The following is an 18,764-nucleotide window of genomic DNA, read 5'->3' as shown; positions in this document are numbered from 1 at the left end:
TGAATCTAGAGAGCCAAAGATATTAAGGGTTTTACAACTTTATACCAAGGGACACAAAAGAGATGAAACCTGTTGAAAATGCACCATTCTCTGGTAAGCAGACTCCAGGTACTTTTAAGGTCCTGGTCATACATGAGATAAGGATAAACCCAACAGCTTATTTTAAGTCATTATTTCACAGAATCATATTAAGGGTCATCTGATCCAACACCTGCACTTTATGGATGAGGAAACTCAGATGCTGAATATTCTACTCAAGTAGATCCATGATCTCAAGGATCATAGAAGTACCTTCGCTTTGATATAGCTGGTAACTTGTCCATACTGCCCCCACCTTGTGGATCTCTTGTCTATATTCTCCCATAAGTTCAGAATAGAAGGTCAGATATTTCTGGGAGCCTTACTTGATTTTTCTTTTTTATTTCTTTTTTTTTCTTTTTGGAGGGGGCAGAGCAGGACAGTTGGGGTTAAGTGACTTGCCCAAGGTCACACGGCTAGTAAGTGTTAAGTGTCTGAGGCTGAATTTGAACTCAGGTCCTTCTGATTCCAGTGCTGGTACTCAGTTCACTGTGCCACCTAGCCACCTCCTTCCTTGATTTTTCTAGGTATCAAAAGAATACTAGTAGACCACACAATGACAGCTTTCCGTTGGTTAGACTTTATTCTTACCAAGTTAACAAACTCATCTTGTTTTTCAATTATTAATTTCTCTGAATTTCTTTTCCCTAGTTCTCCTTCAGTTCCCATTTGCAAAAAAAAAAAAAAACCTAATAAATCCAACCATACCCCTCTCCAGACCCTCTGGATAACAACTTTTGTTTTATAGAGACTCTAGTTTTCCATGGTTTGCAGCCATAAGATAGCAGCAGCACAGTACTGGCATCAGTAAATAAGCATTTATTAAGCACCTACTGCATGCCATGCATTAGGGATGCAAAGACAGCTTGCATTCTTTCTAACAAGGGAGATAGTATATTTGCAAATAAGGATATATAAAACAAATACAAGGTAAACATTTTTGGAAGAGACCACTGGCAGCTGGGGAGTAGGCAAAATTTTGTTGTAGAAGGTGTCAGCTTGAAAATGTTCCAAAGTAACAAGTGTTTTAAGAAGTAGTGCTAAAGTAAAACAGGCATGAGGAACAGCCAGTGCAAAAGTACAAAGACAGGAAATGAATTGTGGTGACTGAGGAACAGCAAGGTCAGTTTGGCTAGATCATAGAGTACAAGAAAGGGAATAATATAAATTTGGAAAGGTAGTTCAGGGCTAGCTTGTGAAGGGATTTAAAATCTAAGCACAGGAGCGGCTAGGTGGTGCAGTGAATAGAGCACCAGCCCTAGAGTCAGGAGGATCTGAATTCAAATCCGACCTCAGACACTTAACACTAGCCATGTGACCTTGGGCAAGTCACTTAACCCCAATTGCCCTGCCTTCCCCCTCCAAAAAAGCAAAAAAATAATAATTTTAAAAAATTTAAACACAGTAATTTATATTTGATTCTAAAGGAAATAGAATCAGAAGGCTCTTGCAAGGGTGCTAGCTGTATGAGTAGGGAGAATAGAATCTCTATGAGATGTGAAGGTAAAAACAAACAGATTTGACAACAAATTGTATATATGGGATAAGTATAAGTGAAGAGTTGAATATGACACTGAGATTGTGAGCCTCAGTGACTGGGAAGATGGTAGTACCTTTTACAATAATGGGAAATATAAGAAGAGGAGGGTTTTAGAAGAAAGTTTTGTTTTGAACATGTTGACTGAGAGCTCTGAAGAACACACAATTCTAGATGTCTAAGAGGCAATTGCTGATGTGAGTCTGGAGCTAAGGAGAGATTGGTTATTAGATGTAGCAATCAATAGAGTTGAGATGATAGTTTAACCCACTAGAGCTAATGAAGTCACCAAGTAAGTCAATTTAGAGGGCAAAGAGAAGAGGGCCCAAGACAGAACCTTGGGGAATACCCATAGAAAAGATTATGAAAAAGGAGACTGAGAAGGAGCAATCAGACAGAAGAAATTAAAAAGAGAGTAGCATCATGAAAACCTCAGAGGACGTATCTTGGAAGACAGTGATGAACTGTGTCACGTCAAGAAGAATAAGGACTAAAAAGGCCATTATTACAGAAAGTTTAATTTAGAAAGCATTAGCCTTGATAATAATTACAGTTTATTTTTATAACTTTTTAAAGTTCACATAATTCTTGATAACATATTGCAAACATATACACTCAAATGAGTATCTTACCCTACAGGAAAGTAGAGTAGGGGGGAAAAGGAAAAGATTGGGGGGGGGGGTGGATAGCAGGAGGGACAGTTGGGGGGGGGGGGTAGTCAGAAGCACTTTTGAAAAGGGACAGGGTCAAAGGAGAAAATGGAATAAATGGGGGGAGTGGGATAGATGGAAGGAAATATAGTCAGTTTTTCACAACATGATTATTATGGAAGTGTTTTATATAACTACACATGTATAACCTATATTGAATTGCTTGCCTTCTCCTTGAAGGTAGGTGGGGAGAGAAGAAGGGAGGGAATTTGGAACTCAAAGTTTTAAAAACAAATGTTAAAAGTTGTTTTTACATGCAGCTGAGAAATGATATACAGCCAATGGGGTATATCTTGCCCTACAAGTAAGGGGGAAGGAGATAAGGGAGGGTGGGGTGAGGTGATAGAAGGGAGGGCAGATGGGGGAATGAATAATCAAAATGCATGCCATGTTGGGGTTGGTGGGGGGAGAGTAGAGATAGGGAGAAAATTTGGAACTCAAAATCTTGTGGAAATGAATGTTGAAAACTAAAAATTAATTTTTAAAAAGAACATATTACAGTATAAGCATCACTAACATCCCCATTCTTTAAAAAAATTTATTTTTAGCATTCTTTTAATTTTGAGTTCCAGATTCACTCCTTCCCTCCAGTTCCTCCTGCACCCATTGAGAAGATAACCTATATATCAATTATACATGTGAAATCATGCAAAACATTTCCATATTAACCATGTTGTAAAAAAAAGAAAGTGAAAAAATTATATACTTCAGTCTCCACTCAGATATCATCAGTTTGCTCTCTGGAGGTAGATAGAATTCTTCATCACGAGTCCTTCAGAATTGTCTTAGATTATTGTATTAATCAAAGCACCTAAGTTTTTCATGGTTGATCATTATTCTGATACAGGCATACTTTAGAGATGCTTTAGGTTCAGTTCTAGACTATTGTAGTAAAGTGAACACATGAATTTTGTGGTTTCCCAGTATATATAAAAGTTATTTTTACACTATACTTTAGTCTATTAAGTGTGTGATAGTATTATGTCTTAAAAAAGTATTCATTTAATTTTTAAAATGCGACTAAAAAAATTGTTAACCATCATCTGAGTCTTTTTGCTGGTGGAAGGTCTTGCCTCAGTGATAAAGGTTGCTGACTGATTGGGATGGTGCTTGCTGCAGGTTGTGATGGCTGTGGCAATTGCTTAAAATGAGACAACAACAAAGCTTGGCACATCAGTTGACACTTGCTTTTACTTGAACTTTTTTTACTTAGAGGCCATTGTGGGGTTATTAATAGGCCTAATTTCAATATTATTGTGTTTCAAGGAGAAGGGAGAGAGACTGGAGAACAATCAGTTGGTGGACAGTCAGAACACACACATTTATCAATTAAATGTGCTATCTTTTATGGGCACGATTTGTGGTGCCCCAAAACAATTAAAATAGTAGCATCAAAGATCACTGATCATAGATCATTATAAAAGATATAAAAATCATGAAAAAGTTTGAAATATTACAAGAATTACCAAAAGTGACACAGTTACCAAAAGTGGCACAGACATGATGTGAGCACATGCTGTTGGAAAAATGGCACCATTACACTCACTTAACCTAGATTTGCTACAGATCTTCGTTTTGTGAAAGAAATGCAGTAGAGTAAAGCACAATAAAACAAAGTACTACAGTGTACAGTATTCTCATTATTCTGCTCACTTCACTCTGAATTCACATAATCTTCCCAGGTTTTTCTGAAACCATTCCCCTTGTCATTTCTTATGTCAAAATAGTATTCCATCACATACCACAATTTATTCATCCATTCCCCAGTTGGTGAACATCCCCTCAATTTCCATTTCTTAGCCACCACAAAAAGAGCTGCTATAAATATTTTTATACATATGGATCTTTTTCTCTGGTTCTTATTTTTGTGAATTTGGTTCTGTTCTTTGTATTTAAGAAATTAGGCCTTGTCAGAGAAACTTGCTATTAAGAAAAATTCTCCAATTTCCTTCTAATCTTGGCTGCATTGGTTTTGTTTCTGCAAAGACTTTTTAATTTAATATAATCAGAATTTTACTCCATTTTAATTCCTATGATCCTCTGTCTCTTGTTTGGTCATAAATTCTTCCCTTATCTATAAATCTGATGCATGAAATTTCCCACACTCCCTTAATTTGTTTATGACATCCCTCTTTATGTTTGAATCGTGTACCATTTTTATTTTATCTTGGTACATGATGTGAGATGTTAGTCTATACCTAGTTTCTGCCAGACTGCTTTTTAGTTTTCCCAGAAGTTTTTTGTCAGATAGTGAGTTCTTGCCCCAAAAGTTTGGATCTTTGGGTTTCTCAAACACCAGATTAGTATGTTATCGAAATGGAAAAGTGAAGGGATGCTCATCAGTTGGGGAATGGTTGAACAAGTTGTGGTATGTGATGGAATATTATTGCAACATAAGAAATGACAAGGGGGATGGTTTCAGAAAAACCTGGGAAGACTCATGTGAATTGATTCAGAGTGAAGTGAGTAGAATCAGGAGAATATTGTACAGTAGTACAGGCATACTTCGTTTTATTGTGCTTTGCAGATACTGTATCAGTATAATATACTACTATATATTCCACTGATCCACTGCTTTATTTCTTTGCCAGTACCAGATTGTTTTGATGATTGCCACTGTAAAATAGTTTTGAGATCTGGTGCTCTGACCTTCCTTTACATTTTTTTATTCTTTTGCTATTCTTGACCTTTTAATCTTCTAAATGAAATTTTATTATTTTCTTAGCTCTAGAAAATAATTTTTAGTAGTTTGGTTGGTATGAAACTAAATAAATTAATATAAGTAGAATTGTCATTTTTATTATATTTGCTTGACCTGCCTATGAGTAATTAGTATTTCTCCAAATGTTTAGATCTGTCATTGTGTGAAAAATGTTTTGTAATTGCGTTTGCATAGTTCCTAGGTATCTTGGCAGGTAGACTCCCAAATATTTTATATTGTCTGTAGTTATTTTAAATGGAATTTTTTCTTTCTGTCTCTTCTTGCTGAATTTTGTTGGTCATATATAGAATGCTGGTGATGTGTGGGGGTTTATTTTATATCCTACAACTTTGCTAAAGTTGTTAATTTTTTTCAACTAGTTTTTTAGTTAATTTTCTAAAATCCTGTAAGTATAGCATCATATTATCTGCAAAGAAGGATAGTTTTGTTTCCAAGTTGCCTATTCCTATTCCTTTAATTTCTTTTTTTGTTTGTTTTTTTGCTAAAGCTAGCATTTCTAGTACAATATTGACATTATCCCCATTCTACAGGTGAGGAAAATGGATTTCAGAGATATAAAAATGGCTTACTTAAAGTCATATGTATTGTTTAAGTGTATGAACTGGGACTTAACCATGGTTCGTTCTAACACCATGTCCATAACATTATGCTGTCTCTCAAGACCTTGAGGAGAAAAAATGATATAATGAGGACCTGATACATATTTTTTGAAACTTGGTTAGCCTTCAAAAGTACTTTAATAATGTTAAACATTAATACTCAAAACTTTTGTTTTTGAATGCTATCAATGCACATTGTTGCCAGGGATATTAATTTCCTACTACTTGATTTGTTTTTATCTTAATAGGTTGAAACATAATAAGAAAAATGGGTTATGATATTGAGCGTTTTGTTGGATATGTCAATGAAGGTCTGTTGTGCAGCATCTGCCAGGATGTTTTGAAAGACCCTTTACAAGCTCCTTGTGAACATGCTTTCTGTGCTTCCTGCATTCATGGATGGTTGGTGCATCACAGCAGCTGCCCTGAAGATAGGCAAGCACTTAATATGTCAATGCTTCGACCTCTTTACAGGTAATTGATGAGTTTATAGAAATAAAGTTTGCTAATGTTTGTTTTTTTACAGTTGTAAAATTGAGAGTATTGTTAATGAATTGTTCAACTGTCAATTCAGATGGTGCTGAAAATCACAAAAAGGTATGGGTAATTTTCCCTGATTGTATTGTCATTATAATTTATTACCACAACACTGGGAATGAGATCAAAATAGTACATTTAGCCCCTGTAGATTCTTAATACATTGTGTAATAAGCAAATTCAGTTAAATGTCAAGATGATTAGTTTGGTCCTTCTATGGACCACCTCATTACAATTTAACCAATTTACATTAAAGTACCTACTATACATAAAGCCCTATGCCAGGAGACTTTAAGGGAGACAAACATAAAAAGTATACAGTGCCTGCTTTCAAAGAGTTAACTTTGCTAAATAACAGGAAAAGATAAAGGGGATAAAATGTGAGAAGAGAACAAATAAGCAAAATCTGAAATAAAAAGAGAGATCCTGACAAAATACTTTGGAAATATTTGAAGAGATAGAGAACTGTGGGATCAGGAAAGGAATAGTATATGAGGAGTGTAGCACCTGAATTGACCATCAAAGGAAGATAAGCATTCTGAAAGGTAGAAATGTCAGAAATACATTTTTCAGGAAAGGTAGAATGGCCTGTACAAATGCATGGAGGTAGGAACTGGCATATTAATATTGAGAAAGAGTGTAACGGGCCTACCTGTGTCAAATGTATATTGGAAAAAAGAAAAGAATACCTAGGAAACTGTTACCTTAATCAGGGGGAAAGTAATGAGGGCCTGAAGGAGTTTGTGTGAGTGAAGAGGTCCTAGATGTCATGAAGGAAAATAATTAAGACTTTCATATAAAATATGAAGAGTCAAGAATAACCACATAGTAGATGATTTGGGAGATAGAGATGCACTCAACGGAAAGAGGGAACTTTAGGCCAGGGTGGAGGGGGCAGGGCAGATTTAAGGGATGAAGATGATGAGTTATATTTTGGAAATGTTGTGTTTGAAGTCTCAGTGAAACAACTATCTGGAGTTATTCAGAAGGCAGTTGGAGATGTAGAACTAGACTTCCAAAGAAAAATTAAAGGTAAATAGATATAGGTTTGGGTCTCATCTGTGTAAAGGTGATATTATGAGAGTGGATAAAATCACCCTGGAGGAGATAATAGAGAGGAGAATGGGGTACCCAAAACAGTTTCAAGGAAGGAAGGAAAGAAACAAGCATTTGTTAAGTGTTTACCATGTACCAGGCACTGTGCTAAGTGCTTTATGAATATTATCTTATTTAATTCTCACGCAACAACTCTGGGAAGCAGGTGCTATTATTATTCCCATTTTACCATTGAGGAAACTAAGGCAGACAAAGATTAAGTGACTTTCCCAGGGTCACACAGCTAGTCATTGTTGAAGGCCAATTTGAATTCTAGTCTTCCTTACTCTAGGCCCAGTACTCTATACATTACATCATCTAAGAGGAATACTAGTGTTTTCTTGGTGGGAAAGAGATGATGAGCCATCTCTTCTATAAAATATGAATAATGGCATTTGTACTATTTACCTCCCAACATTAATATGAGGAAAGTATTTTGCCAGCTTCTACCTACTATACAGAGACACCAGGTGGCATAATGGTGAGAAGATTCTGGACAGTAGCAGAAGGGATTATAGAGTATGGCTCTGTTTATTAGGAGACATGAAGAAGACGTGACAAGCACAGCACAGGATGATAAGAATTCAGGTATAGAACCAGATTTCTTTGGGTACCAATTGATGGAAATAATGTAAAAGGATACTATTTAGGAAGTATCCCCAGTGCCTGGCCCATGGTAGATTCAGTAAATTCTTGGTGATGGACTATTAAAATCTAGATTAACAATAGAGTGAGGGTTCCAGTGGACAGAGAGGAAGTTTGGGCAGAGAATGATAAAGACCATGGAGAAATAGAGATGAGACTAATGGGAGAAGTAGCAGAGGACAGAGGTTTTCTCTTTGGCCAGCGGCAGTCCTGAATCACAAAGATTAGAAGAATGTGAAACATTTGCTTACCATAGCAAAAGTAAAGTACCAGCCACCAAGGAAGTTATAAACAAAACCAGCCTCGGGAGTCAAAATAGCATTCTGATAGGAAGGCGCCCCTGACCATTATGGGTAACTGCCAGCTGAATGAAGCCTTCTCATTGGATTGAAATGGGAATCTGGTAGGTTAATGATGCTAGCAGCCAGAAGATCCTGTGGCAAATGAAATCTCAGCAACGGTTGTTTCTGTGTTTTTGTTATCACAAACCTTACTGCTCCATGGTAACCAATGGCAACCACACTAGCATGTGGTTAGTTACTTCCAAGAATCACCTTCACCTTCCTATCCTTGAGTACTGGAATTGCCCTTTACAGAGGGCAAAATACACGTCAGATGTAGGAATAAAATAGTTCAAATTTTTATCAAAATTGTCAATTATTCTTAGTTCTCTTTAGGCATGTTTCCCTAAGAAAAATAACAATTACTAAATCCAGAGCTAGCAACCTAGGATACAATGTATCAGTAGAGAGGGAGAAGGCTACTTATGTGCTTACTCACGAGGACCTTTTTTAAAGATGCACTTTTCCCCCAAAATTGTATCCAGCTTTATTAACGATATTTTCCATAGACAATCATGAACTGAGGCAGTTTAGATCAAAACTATTTCTGTGTATGTGTATGATATATACCCCTTCCCCCCCAATCAGCTAGTTGTAAAATTCAAGTCTGTCTTGTGAAAACGAGTGTTCAGTTGGTACTAAGACATAACTCAGTGTTCCCTAGCCTACTAGCCAAAACCTCCCTTTCCCTGGAAACCCCTATTAGAGGGATGGTACCAGATCAAAGGTATGTAATGCTGAGGGACATCTCCTTATTGCCAGTCAATTCAGCTAAAATTTTTTTTAAGGTGAATTCTACCTTCCTATAACTATGTAAAAAGTTTCACATCCTCCATATTACTAAATAGCAAATCACTTCCCAGTCTTCATCTCTTGTTGCCACACACCCTTTATATGAGTTGTCTGAACCTTTTTGGGAAAATATATATACCTTGAATTAGACACTTGGGTTAGAAAATTCCTTTCAACTCCTTTCCAGCATTCACAAAATAAAAATGAGAAGCAAGAATAAAATTTGTTATGCATCAGGTATATCCCAAAAAGCAAGAGTTGCAATGATACTATCAAATAAAGCAAAAAAAAAATTCAAAGTATTACAAGGAAATTAGATTTATGCTAGAAGGAACCATTGATAGCAAATTAATATGATTATTAAATATATGCTCCAGATTCTACAGTATCTAAATTCATAAAGGAAAAATTAAACAACAAAGACCATATTATGCAATACTAGGAAACTTTAATGTCCCTCTCTCAGATTTGGACATATCTACAGAAAAGACAACAGAAGGAAAATAAAGAATTGTACAAATTGCTGGAAAAACTAGAGCTAAGAGACTTAAGGCATTTTCTAAATAGGATTGCTTAAGAATATATATACTTTTAGCACCAAATGAACCTTTACAAAAATTGACCATGGCCCAGAGATATTGCAAATAAAGATCCTTCACAGACTATAGTCTAACAAAAACTGTTGTTGTTGTCTGTCCTTTGTTCTCAAAGAGGACCATGACATTGGGAAGATGCTGCTATGACTTGTAGGTGAGTTGGATTTAAGTGAAGGAGGGCTGTGCAGAGACAACAGTAATCAGTTCAAGGAGTGCAAACAAAAAACACATCTCCAAATGGAGACTTAACAATGAAATCCTAAATCAGGAGGTCCAAAAAACCATAGAAATAATGAATATTTATGTGAAGTACAGTGTCAGTTATGAAGGAATCCAACAAAATTTCAGGGATGCCTTAGGGAAAAATTATATCCTTAGAACCATACATTAATAAAAAGAAAAGGAGAGGATTAAGGAATTGAATATGCTGCTGTCTATTGTTGAAGATGGTACCATCTTTTTCTTTTCCCTTCTATCTCTGTTTCTATATACTTTTTGACTCATCTCTGGTTGTATGTTTCTCTACATGTGTTTCTGTGTCTCCATTCCTTTTGCATGTGTGTCTACGCCTAGACTCTCTCCTCAGTATCTTTTTTTCCCATAAGCACAGGAGTAGGGGCGGCTAGGTGGCACAGTAAATAGAACACTAGCCCTGGAGTCAGGAGAGCCTGAGTTCAAATCCGGCCTCAGACACTTAAACACTTACTAGCCATGTGACCTTAGGCAAGTCACTTAACCCCAATTACACTGCCTCCCCCCCTCCAAAAAGAAAAAAAAAAAGTCAGGTGAACAATAAGCACAGGAGTACTTAATAAGGAAATAAGAATCAGAATCTCACAGAGGCAAAACACATCACAGATGACTTTGTTGGGGTTTTTTAGACTATTCCCATCTGGTCAGAAGCAGAAACTTTTACATTAATCATGATCATTTATTTATGCTGTTTCTGCTAGTTAATTTTCAGGAGAATTTATCTATTTAATCACAGAATTAAGAGTTGGAAAGGACCTCAAAAAAGAACTATCCACATTTTGGGTAAATTCAGAATATTAATATTCTGTGATCATAGTGTTTCCAAATAAAATTTAGGATCATAGATTTAGAGCTAGAAGGAACCTTGTATTTACCTAAAAGAAAAATCACCTCAGTATTTTTTTAGGTTGACTCAGAATCCTAATACTTGATAATTATAGTATTTCTAAATATTTTTTTGTTCAGTTGAATTCTATGACCATTTGCTCACCACAAACTGCACTTTAAAACTTATGTGTGCTTTATATATTTAGGTTCACAGTGATAAATCATTTAGAACCAAAGTAGTAATTTATATGTGAATATACTACAGATATATGCGAAATGATCTAAATCGACTCCAGCTTCACTGCAGAAATGGAGAACATGGCTGTGAAATGGTTTGTTCTTTAGAATCAGTGGAGCAACACAAAAGGAAGTGTGAATATAATTGGATATCCTGCACAAATACAGGTAAATATGGGCCAAATAAAATTAACATCCCATGACTTTTTAGAAAATCAGGTTAATACTACACAGCTTATTACTAGACTAGGACTACTTGTCCTAAATTCACTTGTGAGTTATGACCTATCTACTCAGTAAATAATTGGTGTTATCTAATCTATGCAGTACTTTTTGTTAAAGCACTCTTGGGAGGGCTTAGGTGTATGAGACTTGGTATATAAGAAGGTATATACCTGCCCTCAAGGAACTTAGAAAGCATCATGAGTTTTTAAAATTCAAATAGATATCAGGATTGGTTTGATGAGAACATCTTAGGAATTAAAAAGCTATTTATGGGAAAGCAAATAATGCTAACATCTCAAAACTCTTCATGACATGAGCAAATGGATGCTTAAAAAAGCTTACATCAGGACACACAAATGAAAAATAGGACATGTAGATCAAGCCAAGATGTACTATTGATCCATAGTAGGATTCAAAGCTGGAAGCATCCTCAGTCTTTTCCCCACTGTGTCATCTACTTAAAAACTAGGACCATTCATCTAAAACCAGTATGTTTTAGGTCTCCATAACACTTAGGAGTGGAATCACTGCACCAGAGCCCATCTTCAAGAGACCCCTGTCTCCCTGTCCAACCTAGGAATTCTCAGGAATGCTATACAGTACCACTGAAAAGAATCAAAGGAACAACTAATCCAGGGGTGGGGAACTTGCAGCCTTCAAGGCCATGTGTGGCCTTCTAGGTCCTCAAGTGTGGCCCTTTGAATCCAGACTTCACAGAACAAATCCCCTTAATAAAAGGACTAATTACTAGTCATTCATTAACCTTGGGATGCAGGTACCACCCAACTGGTGTCCTGCTTCATGAGCATTATCATAGAACATTAGAGATGAAAACTAGAGACTAGTACCCTAAGAAGAATCTCTTTTACAACAAACCATAAAAGTGTTCATCCAACCTACGTTTGAAGACTTGGTAAGAAAGAACCCAGCAGCTTCCAAGGATAGTCTGTCCCACTTTGGAATAACTAATCAATATTAATTTTTTCTAAATTTGCCTCTTTGCAAATAAGTATTCTTTGCTTCTAGTTCTGTCCACACTTCTCCAGATGCTCTCCAACTTATCTCTAACTTATCTCATCTCCAACTTAGTCCTTCCTAAAATGTGTTTTCATAGTACTGAATATGGTACTCCAGATGTAGTCTGAGAAGGGTAGAATACAATATCACTTCCCTGGTACTACACACCATACTTCTCTTAATACAATCTAAGATCACTCAGATTTTGAGGGCACTGTTGACCCCTGTTGGGTTCATAATCCATGAAAGCCTGTAGATCTTTTCCAGATGAACTTCTGTGTAGGTAGGGCTCTGCCATCTCATGTTTGTGAAGTAATTTTTTAATAACAAGTATATGAGACTACATTTATACAACTATTTAATTTCATCTTACTAAATTTGATCCCAGATTTCAGCCTTGTTGAGATCTTTTGGATCATAAATCTTTCATCTAATATGCTGGCTATCCTAGCTATATGTCATCTGTAAATTGATTAACTGTGCATTTGATGCAGCATTAGGTGGCTCAGTGAATAAGAGTGCTGGACCTGGAGTCAGGAAACCTTCAAGTGTTCAAATCCTGCCTCAGACACATAGTGGCTACATAACCTTGGGCAAGGGTCATAGAATAAATTTTGTCAGCTATAAAATGGGGATAATTATGTTACCTACCTCAAAGGGTTGCTATGAATATCAAATGATATAATATTTTATACTGCTTTGCAAATGTTAAAAGTCCTGTATAAATGTTAGCTATTGTTATTAATAAAACCATTGGAGGGGCAGAGCCAAGATGGTGGTGTAAAAGCAGGCACTTGTTTAAGGTTATCTCCAAGCCCCTCCTTTAAAAAATGACTTTAAACAAATTCTAGAGCTGCAGAACTCACAAAACGATGGAGTGAAACATATCTCCAGCCCCCCAGCCTAGAAGACCCAAAGGAAGGGTATATCGCACTGGGTGGGGACTGGAGCACAGTTTGGTGTGGGCTGCGCTGGGCATGATGAGGCTTGAACAAGCCTCAGGGGACTAAATCCCTAGCAACTGTGGCAGTTTCCAGACTTCTCATTTCTTCTATTTCTTTTTTTTAAGCAATCGGGGTTAAGTAACTTGCTCAAGGTTACATGGCCAGTTATTTCTGGGTGTGGTGCTGAGTATCTGAGCCCGGGATTCAATCTCCAGGTCATCCCGACACTGGAGCTGGTGCTCTTACTCGCTGAGCCACCTGGCTGCCCCTAGTTTCCAGACTTCTCAAACAACAAATGCCAAGAACAGTGGACAGTTAGTGGGGGAACTCTGTGGGACCTGGATGAAAGAGGAACACACAGTTCAGCCCCAGGGTGGCAGAGGTGGTGACAGGGGTGGCAGCAGTGACTTCTTCTGGTGCTCTTGGCCCACAGACAGTGGGTGATCCAGCAGCTGATACAAAACCCCAGAAGCATGGGACAATACATCCACCCCACCCCCACACCCACTAGAAGTAGAGTCCTGCCTTGACAGAGAGTTAGAAAATCAAATATTGACTGAGAAGATGAATAAAAAGCACTAAAAAAAAAAAAGACAGACTATAGAATCTTACTTTGGTGACAAAGAAGAACAAAACATACAACCAGAAGAAGACAATATAGTCAAAGCTCCTATATCAAAAGCCTCCAAGAAAAATATGAATTGGTTGCAAGTCATGGAAGAGCTCAAAAAGGATTTTGAAAATCAAGTAAGAGAAATAGAGGAAAAATTGGGAAGAGAAATGAGAGTGATACAAGAAAATCATGAAAAATGAGTCAACAGCTTACTAGAGGAGACCCAAAAAAGTAATGAAGAAAATAACACGTTAGGGGCGACTAGGTGGCTCAATGAGTAAAGTGCCAGCCCTGGAGTCAGGAGGACCTTGGTTCGGATCCAGCCTCAGACACTTAACACCCACACAAAAAAACTAGCCGTGTAACCTTGGGCAAGTTACTTAACCCCAATTGCCCTCCAAGGCAAAAAAAAAAAAAGAAAAGAACACCTTAAAAAGTAGACTAACCCAAATGGCAAAAGAGATCCAAAAAGCCAATGAGGAAAAGAATGTCTTAAAAAGCAGAATTGGCCAAATGGAAAAAGAGGTTCAAAAGCTCACTGAAGAAAATAATTCCTTCAAAATTAGAATGGAGCAAATGGAAGCTAATGACTTTATGAGAAATCAAGAAATTCTAAAACAGAACCAAAAGACTGAAAAAAAAAAAAGAAGACAATATGAAATATCTCATTGGAAAAAACCACTGACCTGGAAAATAGACACAGGAGAGATCATTTAAAAATTATTGGACTACCTGAAAGCCATGATCAAAAAAAGAGCTTAGACATCATATTTCAAGAAATTATCAAGGAAAACTGCCCTGATATTGTAGAATCAGAAGGTAAAATAGAAATTGTAAGAATTCATCAATCACCTCTTGAAAGAGATTCCTAAAGGAAAACTACTAGGAATATTGTAGTCAAATTCCAGAGTTCAATTCCAAGTCAAGAAGAAAATATGCAAGCATCCAGAAAGAAACAATTTGAATATTGTGGAAATACAATCAGGATAACACAAGACCTAGTAGCTTCTACATTAAGGGATTGAAAGCCTTGGAATATGATATTCTGGAGGTCAGAAGAGCTAGAATTAAAACCAAGAATCACCTACCCAGCAAAACTGAGGATAATTCAGGGGAAAATATGGACATTCAGTGAAATAGAGGACTTTGAAACATTTTTGCTGAAAAGACCAGAACTGAACAGAAATTTTGACTTTCCACTACAAGACTCAAAAGGAGCATGAAAAGGTAAACAGGAAAGAGAAATAATAAGGGACTTATTCAAGTTGAACTGGTTACATTCCTGCATAGAAAGATATTTGGGTTTTGTTTTTTTTTTAAGCAATCGGGGTTAAGTAACTTGCTCAAGGTTACACGGACAGTTATTTCTGGGTGTGGTGCTGAGTGTCTGAACCTGGGATTCTATCTCCAGGTCATCCCAACATTGGAGCTGGTGTTCTTACTCACTGAGCCACCTGGCCGCCCCGAAAGATGATATTTGTAACTCATGAGACCTTCCTCATTTTTAGAGTTGTTGGAGGAGATTAGACAGATAGATAGATACATACATACATACATACATACATAGATATCAAGCACAGGATGAGTTGAATATGAAGGGATGAAATATAAAAAATAAAATTAAGGGGTGAGAGGAATATATTGGGAGGAGAAAGGGAGAGCTAGAATGAGATAAATTATCACATAAAAGAGACAAGGAAAAGGTTTCACAATGAAGGGAAAGAAGGGGGAGGTGAGAGGGAATGAGTGAACCTTATTCTCATCAGATTTGGCTTAAGGAGGGAATAACTTAAACACTCAATTGGATTATCTTACCTACAGGAAAGTAAGGGGGGAGGAGATGATAGAGGGGAGGGCAGATTGGGTAGTCAAAAGCAAACACTTTTTTTGAAAAGGGAAGGGTCAAAGGAGAAAATAGATTAAGTGGGGGGCAGGATAGGATGGAGGGAAATATAGTTAGTCTTTTACAACAGGATTATTATGGATGTGTTTTGCATAACTACACAAATATAACCTATATTGAATTGCTTGCCTTCTCAATGAGGGTGTGTGGGAGGGAAGAAGGGAGAGAATTTGGAACTCAAAATCTTGTGGAAATGAATGTTAAAAACTAAAATAAAATAATTAATTTAAAAAAAAAAAGAAATCCATTGATAAAATGTTAACTACCACAGGATCAAACATAGATTCCTAGAGTGCTCTAGTAGAGATAGTTTCTACTATCTTTGTTTTGCTATTCAGTCAATTTTGTATAAACTGAATTACATGATCATCTTAACCCACCTTTTTCTTTTTTGCCCACAAGAGTAGCATAAGACACTTTCCTAAGTGCTTGCTACAGTTTAGAAAAAGTATAAGTATAGGATTCCTCTCATCAATCTTGTAACCCTGTAAAAAAATGGACATACTCTTCCATGAACTGTTTTAAAAGCTTTCTGAATTTGTAATGAGCACTTTTCTAGATGTTCATTAAGTATACCTTTAATAATATTCTAGAATTTTGCCAGGGATCAAAGTAAAATTGGTTTTTTTAATCGAGACATTTACTCTTCTTCCACCTTGTAGTCCCTTCTCATTTTCCCTAATCTTTCAGAGATGTCTGGCAGTGGCTCTACCCTGGAATGTACTTCACCTGGGTCTTCTGCTCTGAACATCAAAAAATGCCAGACACACTGTTATTATCTCCTTATTTATCTTGAGTGTCAATTTGTTATTGGCCATTTTTTCTGTTCTTTCTTGTCCAAAGATAGTTTTCCTTGTCAGAGAAAACAGAAACTCAGTAAAAATCCAGCCTCCTTGTGTTTCACTGTCCCTAATGCCACTCATGCCAGACTGGCCTTCTCTCTGTTCCTTACACATGATGTGGATATTTGTTTTTCATGTCACTTGTATTTCCATTCCTCCTACCCTTTCCCAGAAATATAATATAATAATAAAATATATAGAAATATAATGATAGAAATAACTATAATAAAGGAGGAAAGAAAAAAAGTTGCGCAGAACTTTTCAAAACTGATGTGGCATTTCTATAGTTCCCCATTTCTGAAAAAAAAGGAGGTATAACTTCTCAAATATCTTTTGATTTGCGTTTTTCTAATTTGCAGTGATTTTGGAGCAGTTTATCATATGGTTGTTAATAATTATAATTCTTCTTTTGAGAAATGTTTCTTCATATCCATGGACCATATATCTATTAGGAAATGGCTTTTGGCCGTGTATTTGTTAGTTTTCTATGTATCATACATACTAAACCCTTCTCAGAGATGTCTGATAAAAAAAATTAGTTTTTCCAGCCTTTTCTTCCTATTCTATTTACATTTTATTCATGGCCAAAGCTTTTCAATTTCGTGTAAAGAAAATTAGCTGTTTAATCTTTCATAATTGCCTCTGCCCCTTTTTTGATTAAGAATTCACTCTCCTTCCCCATCCCCAACTTCAGCTGTGAAGATTTATGCTCTGCTTCTTTTCTTATTTTTTATTGTATGTATTCAGAGAAGAAATACAAATAAGTGTCTAGGGAGAGAGGGTACTAGCACTTGTGAGAGGAAAGCTTCATGTAGAAGGAATCTTGAAGGAAGAAGAGGGATTTTCTGAGGCTCAGCTGAGCAGGAAATACAATCTAAGGGAGAGGATGACCAGTGTAGTTGCACAGATATGGTAGATAGAGATCCCTTTGTGAGGAACAGAAGGAAGCCTAGATTAGCTAGACTGCACAGTAGAGATGGGAGATTAAGGAATAATGATGCAGGAAAGATTGGTTGGGGACAGCTAGTGAAGGGCTTTAAGAGCTGAGTGGAGAAGCTTCTATTATAATTCTAGAGGCAAAAGGAAGCCCCTGGAGTTTATTGAATTAGGGGAACACCTTGATCAGATCTGCTGAAGAAAAATCACTTTGTCAGTGGTGCGGAAGATGGACTAGAGCAAAGATGCCATTTTATTAATCTGGAAAAGAAGCAATGAACGCCTAAATTATGGTAGTGCCAGTGGAAATAGAAAGGAAAGGTTGGATGTAAGAGATGCCTTGAGATGGAATATTCATTTATTTTGCTGGTATTCACTATGCACTTTAGAACATTTTGGATTTTGGCTTCTGTAGCAGCAAGCACCACAGCGTTCCCAGGGTGGCTGCTAGCACAGGTTCTTGGATCTGCTTTGATAAAGGAAAAGCAACTCAAAATGGGTTAACAAGCTTACTTTAATCAGTCAGACATATATCATTTACCTTGGTCAGGGGAAAAAGGTCAGCACCCCAAACTTCAAAATATACAGACAGAATTATCAAGACATTAACAGATCAAGTAGACAGCTTTCCAAACTGTCCAACCATTACATCCATACCCAGTCAACATCTGGGTTTCCACATCTGGGTTTTTCAAAGCCGGGGGACTCTCAACAACGGCTTCCCAAAATTCAGATCAAATCACAGAACACTTCTCAAAGTGAGTCCCAAAACAAAGCTACACATCAGGACTTATATAGCCTTCTCCTGGCTCAGCGAATGTAACAACCTTATTGACTCACTGGCCAATCAAGAAGTATCTACTGAAAAACAAGCCTCCCTCCCCAGGCTTCAGGTGCATTTTAGCCTAGGGGCAGGGAAGATCTTCCAAATTTGCATTCCCATTACACTTCTCTTTCCTATCACAGAAATGTAGTAATTGTGGAGTTACTGACTTTCAAGTTATTCTGTTCTCCAATCCGGTTGTCCAGTTCAAGTTGAACGGTGTAACTTAAGTGGTCATTTAGCAGCATGTGAATACGAAAGCCGGGAATGCCCCAGAGGCTGTGGTTACACTGTCCTCAAGTTAGAAGACGTACAACATAACTGCATAGCAGAGCTCAGATCAGAGCTAGAGCTGCATAGGTAAGGTAAGAGTTTGGTTTTAACCATAATTCTGAATTATTTGCTTTTGTATTTATCAGGGCCTAAATCCTAAAATCCCTTGTGATTATATATCGGTGATGTTTTATATATATATATATAGTCTTCTTGATA

The 18,764-nt window shown here is 36.9% G+C and overlaps 1 protein-coding gene across 8 annotated transcripts in view; it reads left to right on the top strand.

The window, feature by feature from the left end:
* The window catches only part of LOC138160115 (E3 ubiquitin-protein ligase NRDP1-like), a 49,929-nt gene that overhangs the window by 12,194 nt on the left and 18,971 nt on the right, over window positions 1-18,764 (top strand). For 3 of the 8 annotated variants that reach the window (XM_069086630.1, XM_069086631.1, XM_069086635.1), the window contains 3 exons: window positions 5,895-6,120; window positions 10,998-11,137; window positions 18,479-18,632. In XM_069086630.1, the coding sequence (XP_068942731.1) occupies window positions 5,915-6,120; window positions 10,998-11,137; window positions 18,479-18,632 (500 nt within the window). In that variant the 5' untranslated portion in view covers window positions 5,895-5,914. Of the gene's footprint in view, window positions 1-5,894; window positions 6,121-10,997; window positions 11,138-18,478; window positions 18,638-18,764 lie in introns of all 8 variants that reach the window. The other 5 variants (XM_069086634.1, XM_069086633.1, XM_069086636.1 and 2 more) reach the window with 4 other exon arrangements.

Source organism: Petaurus breviceps, unplaced genomic scaffold (genome assembly GCF_028583685.1).
Source record: "Petaurus breviceps papuanus isolate PSGF00001 unplaced genomic scaffold, PetGlider_PUasm1.0 179, whole genome shotgun sequence".
NCBI lineage: Eukaryota > Metazoa > Chordata > Mammalia > Diprotodontia > Petauridae > Petaurus > Petaurus breviceps.
Note: the sequence above shows the minus strand (reverse complement) of the source record. Positions and strands in the feature narration are given on the sequence as shown.